This window comes from Hyperolius riggenbachi, chromosome 6, assembly GCF_040937935.1.
Source record: "Hyperolius riggenbachi isolate aHypRig1 chromosome 6, aHypRig1.pri, whole genome shotgun sequence".
NCBI classification, from domain to species: Eukaryota; Metazoa; Chordata; class Amphibia; order Anura; family Hyperoliidae; genus Hyperolius; species Hyperolius riggenbachi.
In genome coordinates, this window is record NC_090651.1 from 267,260,918 (window position 1) to 267,275,771 (window position 14,854).

General features: G+C 41.6%; 1 protein-coding gene across 7 annotated transcripts in view; it reads left to right on the top strand.

Moving 5' to 3' along the window:
- TMPRSS5 (transmembrane serine protease 5) overlaps positions 1-14,854 on the top strand; it is a 154,746-nt gene that overhangs the window by 130,579 nt on the left and 9,313 nt on the right. For 6 of the 7 annotated variants that reach the window (XR_011022130.1, XR_011022131.1, XM_068240782.1 and 3 more), the window contains 3 exons: positions 4,116-4,297; positions 6,003-6,101; positions 14,394-14,536. Coding sequence is in view for 5 of the 7 variants with exons in the window: in XM_068240782.1 (XP_068096883.1) it covers positions 4,116-4,297; positions 6,003-6,101; positions 14,394-14,536 (424 nt within the window). In the remaining 2 variants the exon portion in view is untranslated. The remainder of the gene's footprint in view (positions 1-4,115; positions 4,298-6,002; positions 6,102-14,393; positions 14,537-14,854) is intronic. The other variant, XM_068240786.1, reaches the window with a different exon arrangement.

Genomic DNA, 14,854 nt, shown 5'->3' on the forward strand with positions numbered 1-14,854 from the left:
GTGTGTTTTGTTATGATGATTATTTTTTTATGGAAAATCCATAGGCCCTTATTAAATTTCATTTCTCGTGAGTTTTCTGGTAGGGAATAATTTTTCATCTTATCTACAAAATATGTTTTCCGCTTGTAGGAACTGAAAAAGTTATATAAAGTAGATAAAGAAGTAATATCAAATTGACTTGCTTAGTTGTGGCTTAAAAGATGTTTTATTGATAAGGGTCCATGTACAATTTGCTTTATCTCCTCAGTTTTCTCCTAGGTGATATATTCACACTTTGACATCAAAATGTTCTTTAAACCACCAACAAGCAAGCAAATAACTTTGATAGCACTTTTTCACCAACTTTTGGTACTTTTTTAATTGTAAAATGCTTAAAAGTTATTTTAAAGCGAACATGAAAATTATCTCCTAGGAGATAACTCGGAAGAAAAAGTTAATTGCATATGGGCCAAGGTATAAAAATACCTCCCGTAAGAAAACCCCAGAGAAAGGTTAATTAAATAGGGGCCATAGAAAGGCCTGTAACTGGATGGACAGAAAACACTTATGCTGAGAGTAACTAGGATTGGGTAAATGCATGGACAATACTGGGACTGGAACACAGACCCTAAAAAAGCCCCTCCCCACGGTATACGTAATACCTAAAATATAGTTTTAATAAGTTTAATTAAAAATGTATTGGCTACACAACCACCACCAAACATACAACGTGATGATGGGGGTAGATAAATAAACAGTTCAAATGGAACACAAATTGACACCTTGACAAATATATATCAGAATGCCAGATGTATATACATGGTAGGGATGTCAAAAAGTCAACCCATTCATGAAGCATCCAAATAACCTCAGCGCAACAGAAATTTTTTATAGTCCATATGAATAAGGTGCATGAACTGATCTTAAACCCCCATTCAGGTGTACAATCCAAGGTAATGGAGTCTGTAATAGTAACACCAAGAGGCATAAGCATCAATTCAAATGCACATACATTCACCCCACTAGCATACACATCACCCCTTTAAAATCAACATGTGTAATGATCTGCTCAGCTGTCTGCACGGGCAGACAGCTGTTTGTCCATTCTTTAGGTCTGAGGGCTGCAGGTCTCCGTAAAAGAGACCTGTCTTCGCTTTGCAAGTTTCAGAGTTGCTCTGCTGGTGAGGAATTTGCATACGCTTGTCATGCAAATTGCTTAGCTGCTTCCTCTGATGGCTTGCAGTATAAAAAACATTTCTTCCCAGAATTCCTTGCTGGTCATGATGGTTTGTTTCTGCTAACTCTCCTGGAGTATCAGCCTTTGCTATTGTTTGCTAAGATTATCTTAGAGTAATTCCTTGGGACTGCACTAGGCATCCCTTCTAGCGTAGTCAGGTTGTATAATCTGTTTTGCCTTGTAACTGTCTATCTGTTGCGATTGTCTTGTCGCCGGCGGTGGTCGACAGGAAATCGTTCTGTCTGTAGGGGTGCAAGCCAGAGCAGCGGTTGCTACTGGTTGCTCCATCTGTTTGTCTGTCTGGATCGCGTCCGCTCTAGCGGTAGTGGTGGTGGTTCCTTCTGTCCTCTGTTTGGGAGTGTATGCCAGAGCTGCGGTTGCTGCTGGCTGCTCCTTCTGTCTGTCTTGTCTGGTACGAACGCTTGCTGTAGGCTTGGTGAGGTAACCATTTAGCAAGCGTTCGCGTTCTCTATTTCGTGTTTGTGTTACATTGGTTAGTTAGGGTGGCACGCTTATCACTGGGCGCCTAACGCGCGGTGATTGTGTCCTTAACGCGTTCGCTGTTGCGAATGAGTGCAGAGTTCGCGTTTAGCTAGCGTTTGTTGTTTTCCTTGGCGTTCTGATCATTGTTATTTGCTATGTCTTTCTTGCTACACTTGTGCTCTGTCTAAATCGGTCTTGTGTCACTATTGGCAATCGCCACTCTTGCAATTGCGTTCCCACTTCGTTTCCGTTGTTGTGTGTTCACCGTCGCTGGGTGGCGACTAGATTGGTGGACATACATACATTTTGTCTCTGTGCTCTCTCTCTCTCTCTCTCTCTCTCTCTCTCCAAGGGCTATCTTGCCCTGCATTGCTTCAACACCATCTGGCATCTGTGGCAGTGCAGAGGCTGTGTTCCTCTGCACTCCACAGCTCCATCTGCCGGTGGGAATTTCCCTCTACAGGTGCATAGCACCATAGCTGGGTTCTGTTAAATTACACGCTTGTACAGGATTTCCGCAGTGTCAGCGTGCATCTTGTGCGCTGACCACGGAAATAATTCCGCAATCGTTACAACATGTTTCGACTTTAATATAATTTTTAGTCTTCGTCAGGAAAATAAAAAAGGTGTAGTGCTCAATAGTGCATCATAACAGTGACATAGTGTACAGCCCAAAGGTGGCCATACATGGTACACTTTTTTTTTTTTCTTTGATTAGATAATTTAGTTCGATTATTCTGTTAGATCGAATATAAAGATTTTTCCAGCATGTCGATCAGTTTTTTTGTCCAAAAAACGGGATAATCGTTCAAATTTCTTTATCGGAAAAAAAAGATTTTCAACTTTCATTCGATTTGATCATTTAGATCGAATAAACAGGAAAATCAAACGTTTTTATTGTATCGTGTATGGGCACCACAAGTCAGAGCCAAGATGGACAGATAACTAATTTGTAAGTCTCTGAATGGCTGGTTGGGATCATGTCTTACTTTTGATAATATTTTACTTACCGGTATCTTTCCTGTTTTAGCCTACTCAGGAAGCAAAAATTGAGACATGGCCACATGATGATAAACAGCAAGTTAAAGACTTATACTGTATGTCGTTTCATTCAAACTTGCAAATCAGCTTATGACTTTCCATAGGTTCTCAAAGAAGAAAATTATAATCATAAATACAATAAAATTGCTTTCTTTTAACAATATTCATTACATATATATTTTACAATATACATTTATACATTTAGTCAATGTTGGACCATTGCAAAATTGCAAAAGCTTACCTTACGCTGATTTACTTCTTAAATGTATCCGTGTTTATTATAATTATTATTTATATAATCCAAAATCTTCCATAGTGCTGTACAACATACACAAACATACAATAAAGAAGAGCATAGATACATGAATAGTTCAACATACTATTCAATGAGGACAACCAGAGATACATAAAACTGATATGTAGTTTGAAAAACATAACTAATTCTGATAGATGTTTATTTGATAAAATGCACAGAAACAGGAAACACAAGGGAGGGAGAGGTCCCTTCTCTTGCAAGCTTACAATCTAGAGGGTAGAGGGTAGTATGGTGGAGACGCTGGGGAGTAGAAGAGATTAGCAGATGAGGCAGTAAGCTATACATTGTAGCTATAGCAAATTATAAGCTTCTTTGAACAGGTGTTGATGTCAGTATATTTACTGCTGGCTAAGTCAATTCCTGTGGATTTAAAAAAAAATGTTTTGCTCTCTGTTAAGTGAGCAGGAGCACCATCTGATTTCCCAGAGTGCTCTGGGTGGAGATAGCTGCGTGACATTGTAGCCTAGGACAAAAATCAATGCGAGGGCAAGATATAAAGTCAGGAGTGCTTCAGCTGCTGAAACCACGATAATTAAAGAAAAATGGGTATCCTGCACAATTTATTATGTTATACTATAGGTCATTGCCATTCCTATTTAAAGACAAATTACATTGATAATCTCTACTAATGAATGAAATGAATACTAAGCCAAGTCAAAGCAATCAAACATTAGCAGGATTTACTGCTGAAGGCCATCATATAAAACTGTGGAAACAGGCAGCAACTAAAGAGCTTATATCCATCCTCTTCCACAAGACTGAGCTTATTGTTCAAGAAGGTGGAGAGTTCAATTAGATACTAGCAGCCAAGATTTAGTATGTGTCTACTTCAGCATCAATTATTTATGTTCTTGGGCATACTTAATGTGAGCAGCCAAATCATCTCTATTAATTATTCATTTTGAATAATATGTCTAATAGGTGTAGCAGCTGTTAGTGTCAATTGTTACATATGTTCAGCAACATTTCCTCCATTCTATGCTATGTCCAGATGTTACAGCAGTATTCATCATGTGCATCTATTTTCTATGTATTTTTACAGCCAATCCCCATTTTAAGTTACAGATCTCCTCAAGTTTCCAGCTGGACCGTGGTTGCTGGTGTTATTAGCCACCCCTCACTGAGACAGAAGGCCGCTGTATCGGCAGTGGAGAAAATCATTTATCACCAGAAGTATGATGACAGAAGTCACGACTATGATATTGCTCTGATGAAGCTGGAAAAGCCCTTGAACTATTCAGGTCAAAACTCCCATTCTAGATAACCTGTACAAGATAGCGGAAGTTCTATAAGAAAAATACCTTGTTGTTAAAGACATGTCACTTTGGGTAGATTCATAATGGTTACAGTCTTCTCTGTCCAGCAGTTAGTGCATTGTTTTCTGGCTTGTTAAGCAAAATGCATTAGATTACTTGTCACTAGCATAAAGGAGAATTTCAGAATGTACTCACCCTAATTACATGAGTTAGGGTCAGTTCATACTTGTTTAAAAACGTATCCGTGGCTCAGTTTTTTGGCCAGGACCAAAACCTGAGCCAGGGATACCAATGCTAAAAACAGCGGCCATCTTCACACACTTAATAGTCAATAGTTAGTTAATAAAATGAACAGCCTGCCACCACCGATCGCTGGCTGGCAGGCTGATGGCTGGGGTCCCCTGCCAGCAGTGACAGGAGAGCGCACTCATGCAAGCTCCCGTCAAATCTCATTCCTCGTGAGATGACACATATATGTGAGAGAGCTGCGGACCTACCGCCATTCAGCATTAAGCGGTCGGTAAGTGGTTAAGGGCCCTTTTCCACTAGCCCCAATTCAATCCAAATATCAAATTGCTTCCTTTTTTGCGGATTGGAACAGCTCCACAATTAACAAGGCAATCGTAGTGCTGTTTTTCCAATGGTGTGATTTATTTCCCTGAATCACAATCGTCAGCCTGCTTCATTTTTGCTGCATTTGCGCTTTTCTAGGAGCACAGGAAAATCACATAGAAATCTTGCCTCTATGCAATTTTCCCTGCAGGTTGGCAATTCAAACTAACTTTACTGCTGAAGTTTTTTCTCCTACTGTGTCTGTGGGAAATCGCAAATGCACCACAACTGCGCCATGTAGCAGACAGATCACGATTGGATCGCAGTGACAATAGAAGGAAACGTAATCACCTGTCACCTGTATAAGGTGATGTAGGAGAGCATTGATGCACAACCTCTGGGAAGCACTGCAAAATAGAATTCAAAGTGTGTATATTTAATAAGCTAATATGATTAATTCCATTGTTTTACTCCTTGTGATCCTTTGTCAGTAGAGGATAGACATGGTCAATGAGATGATAAATCCACCATGCATGCAGATTGAATGGAAATTGATGCAACTTAAAATTGGCCCAATCAAACACACTTCCTGCTAATTCTGATTTGCCCAATTTCAAGTCATATGTATTTTGCACGAAATTTGTATATAAGCCAGAATTATTAGGATCTTAACCATCTGTACTTGCCAGCAATAAAAAGCTGATTCAGGCCAGGACCACACTTAGCAGAATCGTATGAGTTTTCCATTCAATATGTTCTATGGCAGGAACGTCAAACCGGTCCTTCGAGGGCTGAAGTCCTCACACATTTTTGACACAGCTCAAATTAATTGATGGATCCAAATCAGGAAAGGTGTGGTCCATCAGGTAGAACACTTTTCTCCATTTCTTAGTCCATCCTAAACACTGGCATGGATCTGGCCCTCCACGTCTGGAGTTCGACACCTGTGTTCTATGGGGAAAACGTATGCGATTCTGCTATATGTGACCCTGGCCTAAGGGTTGTAACTCACTCCCCTAACTTCACTTAAAACAGAAAGCTAAAGCTGCTTTACATTTGTTATTGTTTTGTGGTACTCGTACTGGTTCCAAACTTGCAGTTTGGTGATTTCATATTTCATTGCTATGATTTTATGCAGATAACATCCGTCCAGTGTGTCTACCACAGTATGAGCAAGATATCCCTGCTGGTTCGGAATGCTGGGTCTCAGGCTGGGGACATACTCATCCTGACAATAGTACGTTTCCAAAGATTTTGTGAATGGTCCGCTAATAACATTAACCTGTCAGTAACAAACAGGCATTCATAATACATTGATTTGCAACTCAGCAACCACTGTACCTGGGCAACCTCAAGCCAAATAACTAGTCTAGAATAAAAAAAAACATCTCACCTCATTCGCTTGTGAACTAATGTGGTTGAGGCCATAGAGAGAAAATATGCAGTATAGTAAAATATGTAAATATAGGACATGCATAGTGTGCCATGGCAAAAAGAAAATATGGTGACAACAGTTACTAGATGGCACAAAATAATGGGCATGACATAAAAATGAACAGAAGTGCACAAACTAAGGTTATGAGTTGTAATCATCATATTAATGTGATACTTCACAATACAATACGTGTCGTGCACTACAGGACAGCAGGTAAGAATCACTGCATCTCATGCCACAGTGTCACACATGCACCTAAGAAAAGAAATAACAATAATAAACAAAGCTTGGGGAAATTTGCCTTCTTAAAACAGAAGGAAATTTGCAATAATTCAGCTATAAGCGAACATTTGTGGTTACCCACAATGCACCACTACTAAATATGTAAATTATCTCGTGTGTGGGGTGGATGTGGTTGTGTAATATTTAAAGCTTTAGGCTTGCTATACACCAGCGCTTCTGGATGCTTGCCTGGCTTACAGGGACAAAAGGAGATAATTTGCATATTCAATAGTGGTGCATTGTGGGTAACCACAAATGCTCACTTATAGCGGAATTATTGCAAGTTTCCTTCTGTTTTAAGAAGGCACATTTCACCAAGCATTGCTTATTAGTAGGAGGGCTTCTCGGTCTCTTTTATCATTCCTAGTGGTTTGGGTCACCCCGAGCAGCTTGGTTACTCTGTTCTTCGTTAATAAACAAAAACAACTAATAATATGTGCAGCTTTTAAATAGTCCCCCTCAATAGAAATGCCCCAGTTAAAACTCTGCACTATTATAGCTCTCAAATTTGTGTGTTTTTGATGTCTGCCCTGTAATAATGCAACTTGTAATGTAATTAAAAACTCCTACCCCCTCATCTATAGTGCTCCCTCCTTATGGTGCCCTCCGCCATAGTGCTCCTCCTTATGGAGCACTTTTGTGTGTATTGCTAGTACTCCCTTAATTCCCTTGTTGTTTGCTCCTCCTATTTTAACTCTCCCATAAAGTGCTCCCCCATATAGTGCATCCTTTGTAGTTCTCACCACGCAGCATCTAATGGGGAGGAGGTGCCTAGAGCAATAAAATGGATTATAAGATTAAAATAGAGAGGAATAGGTTGGTCTACCTCTCTGGCATAGTAGTAGTAGAGTATTGTTCAAGTCTTTTTTCAGTTCTAGGAAACTGCAACCACTACATTGTGGTATCTTCAAGCATTGTAGAGTATTGCCTCTCTAAAGGCCTCTCTAGATCAATGAGGTAGTTGTACAATGACTACTGGAAAAAGTTTTTTTTTTTTGTTTTTTTTTTTACTTTTATTCCATAAAAGGGAGAATAAGCATTTTGCAGGGTGACCCTGCTTCTTCAGGTCAGTAACAAATTGTGCCAGGTGGCTAGTATAAGAGGAGAATGAGCGCCTCTAAGATAGTGATAGAGGTAGATAGATTCTCACCTCATACCAGCCACCAAGTGAACTTTACAATTTTTATTTTGTTTGCTTTACCTTTTAAAGCAAATTCAGATCTTTCTAGTTAGGGGCAAACTTTTTAAATTCCCCAGAGGGCCACATTTGCATCAGGACTCGTTCACATCTAGGAGCGCAGATGGCCGTGCGAAGCGAACGCAGAGCATCCGATCGCACGCCATCTACGCCGCTGCCTGCTGCGCTGCTGATCCCATCCATTGACAGTGATGGGATCAGCTCTGCCCTCCCGGGCAAAATGCAGGCAGCAGTACACAAGTGCTTCCCAGCGCATCGTACGGCTGCACAGCGCAGTAGATGTGAACGGTAGGATAGTAATTGATATACTTTCATTACATTTTTCAGATCATTCCAGATGATTTCTTGTATTTTGGCTGATCTAATCAATTTAATCAGTGCCTTTACAGATGTGAGGTCAAAATTGGCATCGAGGAAACCAAAAATAAAGTCCTGCAACATTCGTGCAATTCAATTACAGAAAACCAACTTAACATGGATCCAAGTCTTTATAGTACCACATTGCATGAGCACTGAATAAAGTGCTTGAAGTGGTGCAAGAGGCCTTTGAATAAATGTCTATTGAAAAAAAGCTAATAATTCTAGCCCCACCCCATTATTTACTGTTTAGTACGATGGTGCTTTTCAAGTAAGAGGTAGTAGTAATTACTACTTATCTTGTAATCAATAAAGATGGTTTGCTTTGAAACATGAGCTCTGCAAGTGAACATGAGGTGAAAATAAACTGATGAGATAAACAATTGTATTTATCCTACTATTCCTAAAAATGACTTTTATTTAGATATCCCATGGTTTTATGTTATATTTAAACATTTACAAAGTAGATTGAATGTTTTGTTGTCTCTGCTCAGTGGTAGCCTATTAAGTGTCCCTGAGTGGGAATACATGTACTATTGACCATTCCTATCTCTCCCTGCACTTAGAAGTTGAATTCTGCCAGGAAAACCTTTATGACTGTTATTTGCTTATCAGTGATAATTACTATATTCTCGACAAGGTACCGACAAGACAGAGGCTGTCACTTCCATGCCTAAAATTTAACTCTTGACTTTTAGGCTGAAAAATAAAACAAGTAAAACAGCCTGGTTATACATATGTTCTGCACTGTGCAGAACACATCTATAGCCTCATGGGCCATGTGCAATTCACTTTTTCACCTGAGTTTTCTCCTAGGAGATAATTTTTCATCTTTGATTTATAAAAACTTTTTATAACTTTGCAATGGAAAAAGTACCAAAAAGTAGGTGAAAAGGTACTATCAAAATTATTTTGATAATTTGTTTGCTTACTAGTGGTTTAAAAGGAATTTTATTGACGAGTTTAAAAATATCACCGAGGAGAAAACTCAGGTGAAAAAGTTAATTGCATATGGCCCCATGTCACATGTCATCTCAGGTACACTTTAAAGTCTGCAAGCTACATAAAGGTCCTATTTGCAGAACAAGTCTGCTTGTTAAAATCACACACATAATTTATTTGTGCAATTTAGTTGTAATGATTTCAAACTTGATGTACTGTAATAAGGAAGTAGGCATCCTGTGATTTGCAACCCCAGTGTGCAGTGGCGTAGCTAGAGACTATGGGGCCCCATAGCAACATTTTCATTGGGCCTTTAGATCTAAGCACTCTTGAACAATGCCACCTGCCCCTACCCCAGGCCAGGATTTACGTTACAGGAGCCTAAACGCACAGATGTCTTGGCAACCTAGACCCTCCATGAGTCTACAAATCCCTGCCGAACCGCCCCGCAAGTGTGCTGTCTGGCCCAGCTGTCACTTCTCCCTTACTTCCCCTGCCCGTCATAGGTAGCTACAGGTGCCCCTTAGTATTATTAGGTAGCCAGAAGTGCATAGGGAAGGAGGGAAGAAGGCATCTGAGAAGCAGAGTGAGCCACCTTTCTATCATCAGGCCCCTGCAGGCACATGCCTACAGTGCCTTATGGTAAATATTGCCCTGCCCCCTACCCTATGGATATGAGTTAGCTGGGTAATTTATATTTCCATGCAATGTACACTATGTATAGTCCATGGGCACTGAGACAAAATCATACTTTGGAGAAACAAAGCAAAGTTATTAGTGAACACATCAAGTACCACCTGGCCCCCCTCATCTCCAGTGCCCCATAGCAGCTGCTATGGCTGCTATGGCTATTGCTACGCCCCTGCCAGTGTGATTTACAAATGAGCATTGAGATTTCTAGAGTGAAAGATTTTCCATTCCCCCAACAATACCTTAATAGGAGCCATATTTTTCTCTAGCAGTCTCATGGCTGGAGTCCTGGGCTAATAGTGTTTGTAATCTACTGGAAACTACAAATCTGCTGCTGCACTGAAGATCAATCCATAACTTCAGATCATTTTAACGGGAAAATCAACTTTCGTGTAAAAAAGATAAAAAAGAAGAAGCTGTAAAGCATAAATCTGCATCTTACAAGTCTTTTTTAGGACTGAATTGTATGAAAATTATTTTTCCATTTCAACCAGCAGCCAGCTAAAGGTGCCTATACATTAGTCGATTTTCAGCATCCATATCCAGCCGATTCGATCATTATGATAGAATCTTGCAGAAATCAACACCACAACATGGCTACCTGATTGATCATTTTAAGAGATTTCCAGCGAAAATGCTGGAAGTTGTCAGTCGCAATGGTCTGAGCAGGTGAGCAGGTACACGGCAGTAACCACTTTCGATTTTTCGATGATTGACAGACCCTCCCCCCAGGTGTATGTTTTCTTCCTCCTCCTCCCCTCCCAGCCCATGGTGAGTGTTGCAGGCTCACTTCTTGTGCTGGTGCGAATCCTTGCTTCCTCCGGCGCCCAGTATCTTTTTGAATTACCACTGCGAGTGCCTGTAACTTGTGATACTGTCACATGTACTGAGTTCACTACATGCACTGGTGTCACCACCACATGCGACAGCTACTCCTAGTAGCAATTCAAAAAGATGCTGGACAGGAGGAGGCAAAGATTTGTGCCAGCCTGGCAGGTGAGGGAGGGGGGCAGCAGTGCTAGGATCTATGCAATGGTCAATTTGAAAAAAAAGTCAGGTTCTTACCTATGGACAGGAAAGGCTCTGGATCCTATAGAGCCTTCCCTGTCTTCTCTTGCTCCCCTCCAGTGATGCTCGGATGTCCCGATCCAGGAATTCGGCAACCACGGCCGTTGGCGAAAAGAAAATCCGCCTCCGGCATGATTGGTTCCGGATTTTAAATCGCATCCACGATTCAACGTGGATTTTTGGTCGTGAATGACGCAATCGCAGCCGGATCCACGACCGGATCTGGATTTTCTTTTAACGTTAATAGCAAAGCCCCCATACATGTTACAATCCCCCAAATTGCATGGATTATCAAGGTGATAAGGGGCTACAACTTAAAAAAAATCCCAAAATATTTTTTTGTTTTTGAGAAAAAGGATTTTAAAGTGAAATCAACACTTTAAATGGGGTTATTAATTGGTAATAAGTGGTTTCAAAGAGGGAAATGCACTTTAAGCTATCACAGAGGAGAAGGTGAGTCCAAATGGCACCTGGCACTTTAGTAGCGAGCGACTGAGTCAGGAGGACAAAGCGGCCGGTCAGTGCGGTAGCACAGAAGGACCATGGCGACTCACTGGTAGTACCACAGTTTGATAGTGCTGCCCAAAAAATAATATGCATCTTTCGACCCGGGCAGTGGGAACGCAGATTTTAGTACTTAAACACACGATACAACATGTTTTCCGGGGTCTGAGGCACATAAAGATGGTCCCGATCATCATCATAGAACTCTTCTCTTGACCCCCCACCACCTCATCCGCCCCAACATCCCCAGACACAGACCCCTCATCATCCTCAACATAAACTTGGGATGCTGGCCCGAGCCCAACCTCCTCCTCCACATCAGGCCCCATCATCTCCTCAACAGCTGCCCTCAATACTCGCCCAGACGCTGGACTGAGGGACACAACGCTCTCGTCCGGGGAGGGCTGCTGATCACTGGCTGCTGGGGTGGATGTCACAACTTGCTTGGGGCCTTGGCTGTTGCTGCTGCTGGGAGTGCTGCTCACAGAGGAGGACTATGAGAAACTCTTGATGGGCCTGGTTCTGTCATCATGTCCAACGTCACTCATGAAACTTGGTGAACGAACTGCAGTGGCAGTGTGACTGTCTGTAAGTAGTAACTGAAGTGAATAACCGGCTAATGAGCTGAATAATACAAGTAAGCAGTGATTAGTACAACATCACTTAGGAAACTAACTGAATCAACTGCAGTGGTAACTGAAATGTATCACTGGCTAATGAGCTGAACACAAGTGAGCAGCCAGTGAGCAGTACAACGTCACTCAGGAAACTAACTGAATCAACTGCAGCGGTAACTGAAGTGTGTGTCGCTGGCTAATGAGCTGAACACAAGTGAGCAGACAGTGAGCAGTACAACATCACTCAGGAAACTAACTGAATTAACTGCAGTGGTAAATGAAGTGTATCACTGGCTGATGAGCTGAACACAAGTGAGCAGCCAGTGAGCAGTACAACGTCAGTCACAAAACTAACTAAATCAACTGCAGTGGTAACTGAAGTGTATCACTGGCTAATGAGCTGAACATAAGTGAGCAGCCAGTGAGCAGTACAACGTCACTCACGAAACTAACTGAATCAACTGCAGTGGTAAGTGAAGTGTATCACTGGCTAATGAGCTGAACACAAGTGAGCAGCCAGTGAGCAGTACAATCAGTCTGAACCTGCCTGCCTGCACTAAACACACTAATCACCAGTACACTCTGACTACAACTAACTTCAGCAATGACTCACTGGCTAGCTAGCTGAATACAAGTGTAGTGTACAGTATAAGAACACTGTTAGGAGTAAAAACGCTTTGTTTACAACCAAAAATGTGCTTGCTTAGCAACAAATGGCCTGGAGATGATCCTCTCAGTGCCACAGTCTTAGCAAGCACAGAGCTTTTTATCATGGCCGCCAATTTATATACAGGGGGGAGGGCATAGCCTCCCCTCCTATGATTGGTTGCTAGGGCCTGGCTGGGGGCCTCTGATTGATCCAGGGAAGTAAGTTCCGCTCATTTCCGCTAATCACGACCTAACCACGGCTTCTGTGCCGTTTTCATGAGCATGAATGCAATTGGAATTTCGCATTCTCGGTCTGCCGAAGTGAATTTTAGTGATTGAAAATGTATCCACGGAGTCAAATACCGGAGGCGCATAGCGAAAAAATGGTCATAAAATCACGGCAATCTGTGATCATGACCTACATCCGAGCACCACTGTTCTCCTTGTTCCAGTGCCGTCACCCCCATTTAAATCTGCTGCCTCAGAAGCACTCGTGTCCACAAGTACTTCCAAAGATGGCCAGCTCCATACTGGATATGCGCGAGTGCTCGCCCAAGCACACTCATGCATGTGCAGTACAGAGCTGCCCGTCTTCGGAAGCACTCAGAGACACAAGTGCTTCTGAAGCCTACCAAGGGCTCATGGACATGTATTTGACTAGTTGGTCGATTACAAATGGGGGGGGGGACAAGGCTGGAATGAGAAGAGCAAGAGAACACCGGGATAGCTCCGCAGTGTTCCCCAACCCTGTCCTCAAGGCCCACCAACAGTACATGTTTTTTGGAAATCAACACAGGTAGTTAATCAGCTCTGCTGAGACTCTTCTGCAAAACATGTACTGTTGGTGGGCCTTGAGGACAGGGTTGGGGAGCTCTGCTCTCTAGGATCCAGAGCAATCCCTGTCTATAGGTTTTGTATCTGCCATTTTTTAGCCACTTTACATTTACTTTAAGAGTTTCCAAATACAGATACTATGCACATAACACAAATGTCAGACAGCGATCAGTGCTGTGCAGATATTTCCAATAACAGGCAGATATGAATGGCATTCACATTTCAATAAAGACAATTTCCACTAACAGAAAGGTATTTAAGTGACAGCAGACTTACCATTAATAGTTACCCCAGAGACAGGCAGGTACTCCAAGTTTCTCAATAATTAAGCCACTAGGAAAACAAACTCTCAGACATACATGTACATGGCTTTAAGGCACATGGAAAAACACATCTAAGGAGATGATGGGGGTCTGTTTTATATTTATTCCATCATAAAGACTGATTGTGTGATTATAACAAGAAAGCACTTTTTGTTAGGAATAAAAAAAGACGTTTTAGTATTTGAACACCACATACAGTTATCAATATTCATTTAAGTTTGATAAACTCCTTATAATCTATATACAGTATCTCATCTTTTTTTCTTGCCTAAAAGTCTAGTTACAGTTTAAATGTGCAAATGTTTTGATTTTAAATGCACTGCCTGGTGGGAATAAAATACAGTTACATTAGGTATCAAACTACACAAATGCCAGGGGCTGGCCTGCAGCATGAAGTGTTCTGCAGATAACTAGCCACTACAGACCGTGCAAACTTCCAGACAGACACATGCCCATCCACAGATAGCAAAGAGAGACTGAGGAGAGGAGACCAAGGCTAACTACAGACTTTAGTACTGCTAACTTGTGTACAGACAACTGCTTCTGATGCACATTTAAAGCACAGAATATACAACGCGCAGAGGTGCTGAGAATGTTCTGGCTTAATCTCCTTCATTATGTATTTTGCCAGCACATATGCCACGGAGCCTGAAAGAAGCCATGGTGCCTCTAATTAGCACTAAGAAATGCAACAGTTCCTGCATATATGATGGTGACATCACTCCCAGAATGCTGTGCGCTGGATACCTCGATGGAAAAGTTGATGCTTGCCAGGTAAGCAAGAAAAAATAAAAATACTAAATATTTAAAATAATTTATCCTATATATTAAACAAAAAACTGTACGTTTGTACAGATGCAGGAAGCTGCCCCCCACAGCTGTGCTGCCCACACTAAGAAGCCATCCATGCTAATGCAAATATCACCACGCCGCTCACACTAACCTGCCATTTACAATGCGAAGGTCACAACACCAACTCTGTGGCGGTTGTGGTGTGGGTATGCAGGCATTGGGTGGCAGTGGTGTTCGCATTGTAGAAGGCAGTGATTTGCAATTCTTTTCAGAATTGGGGTTTTACTGGTTTTACATATT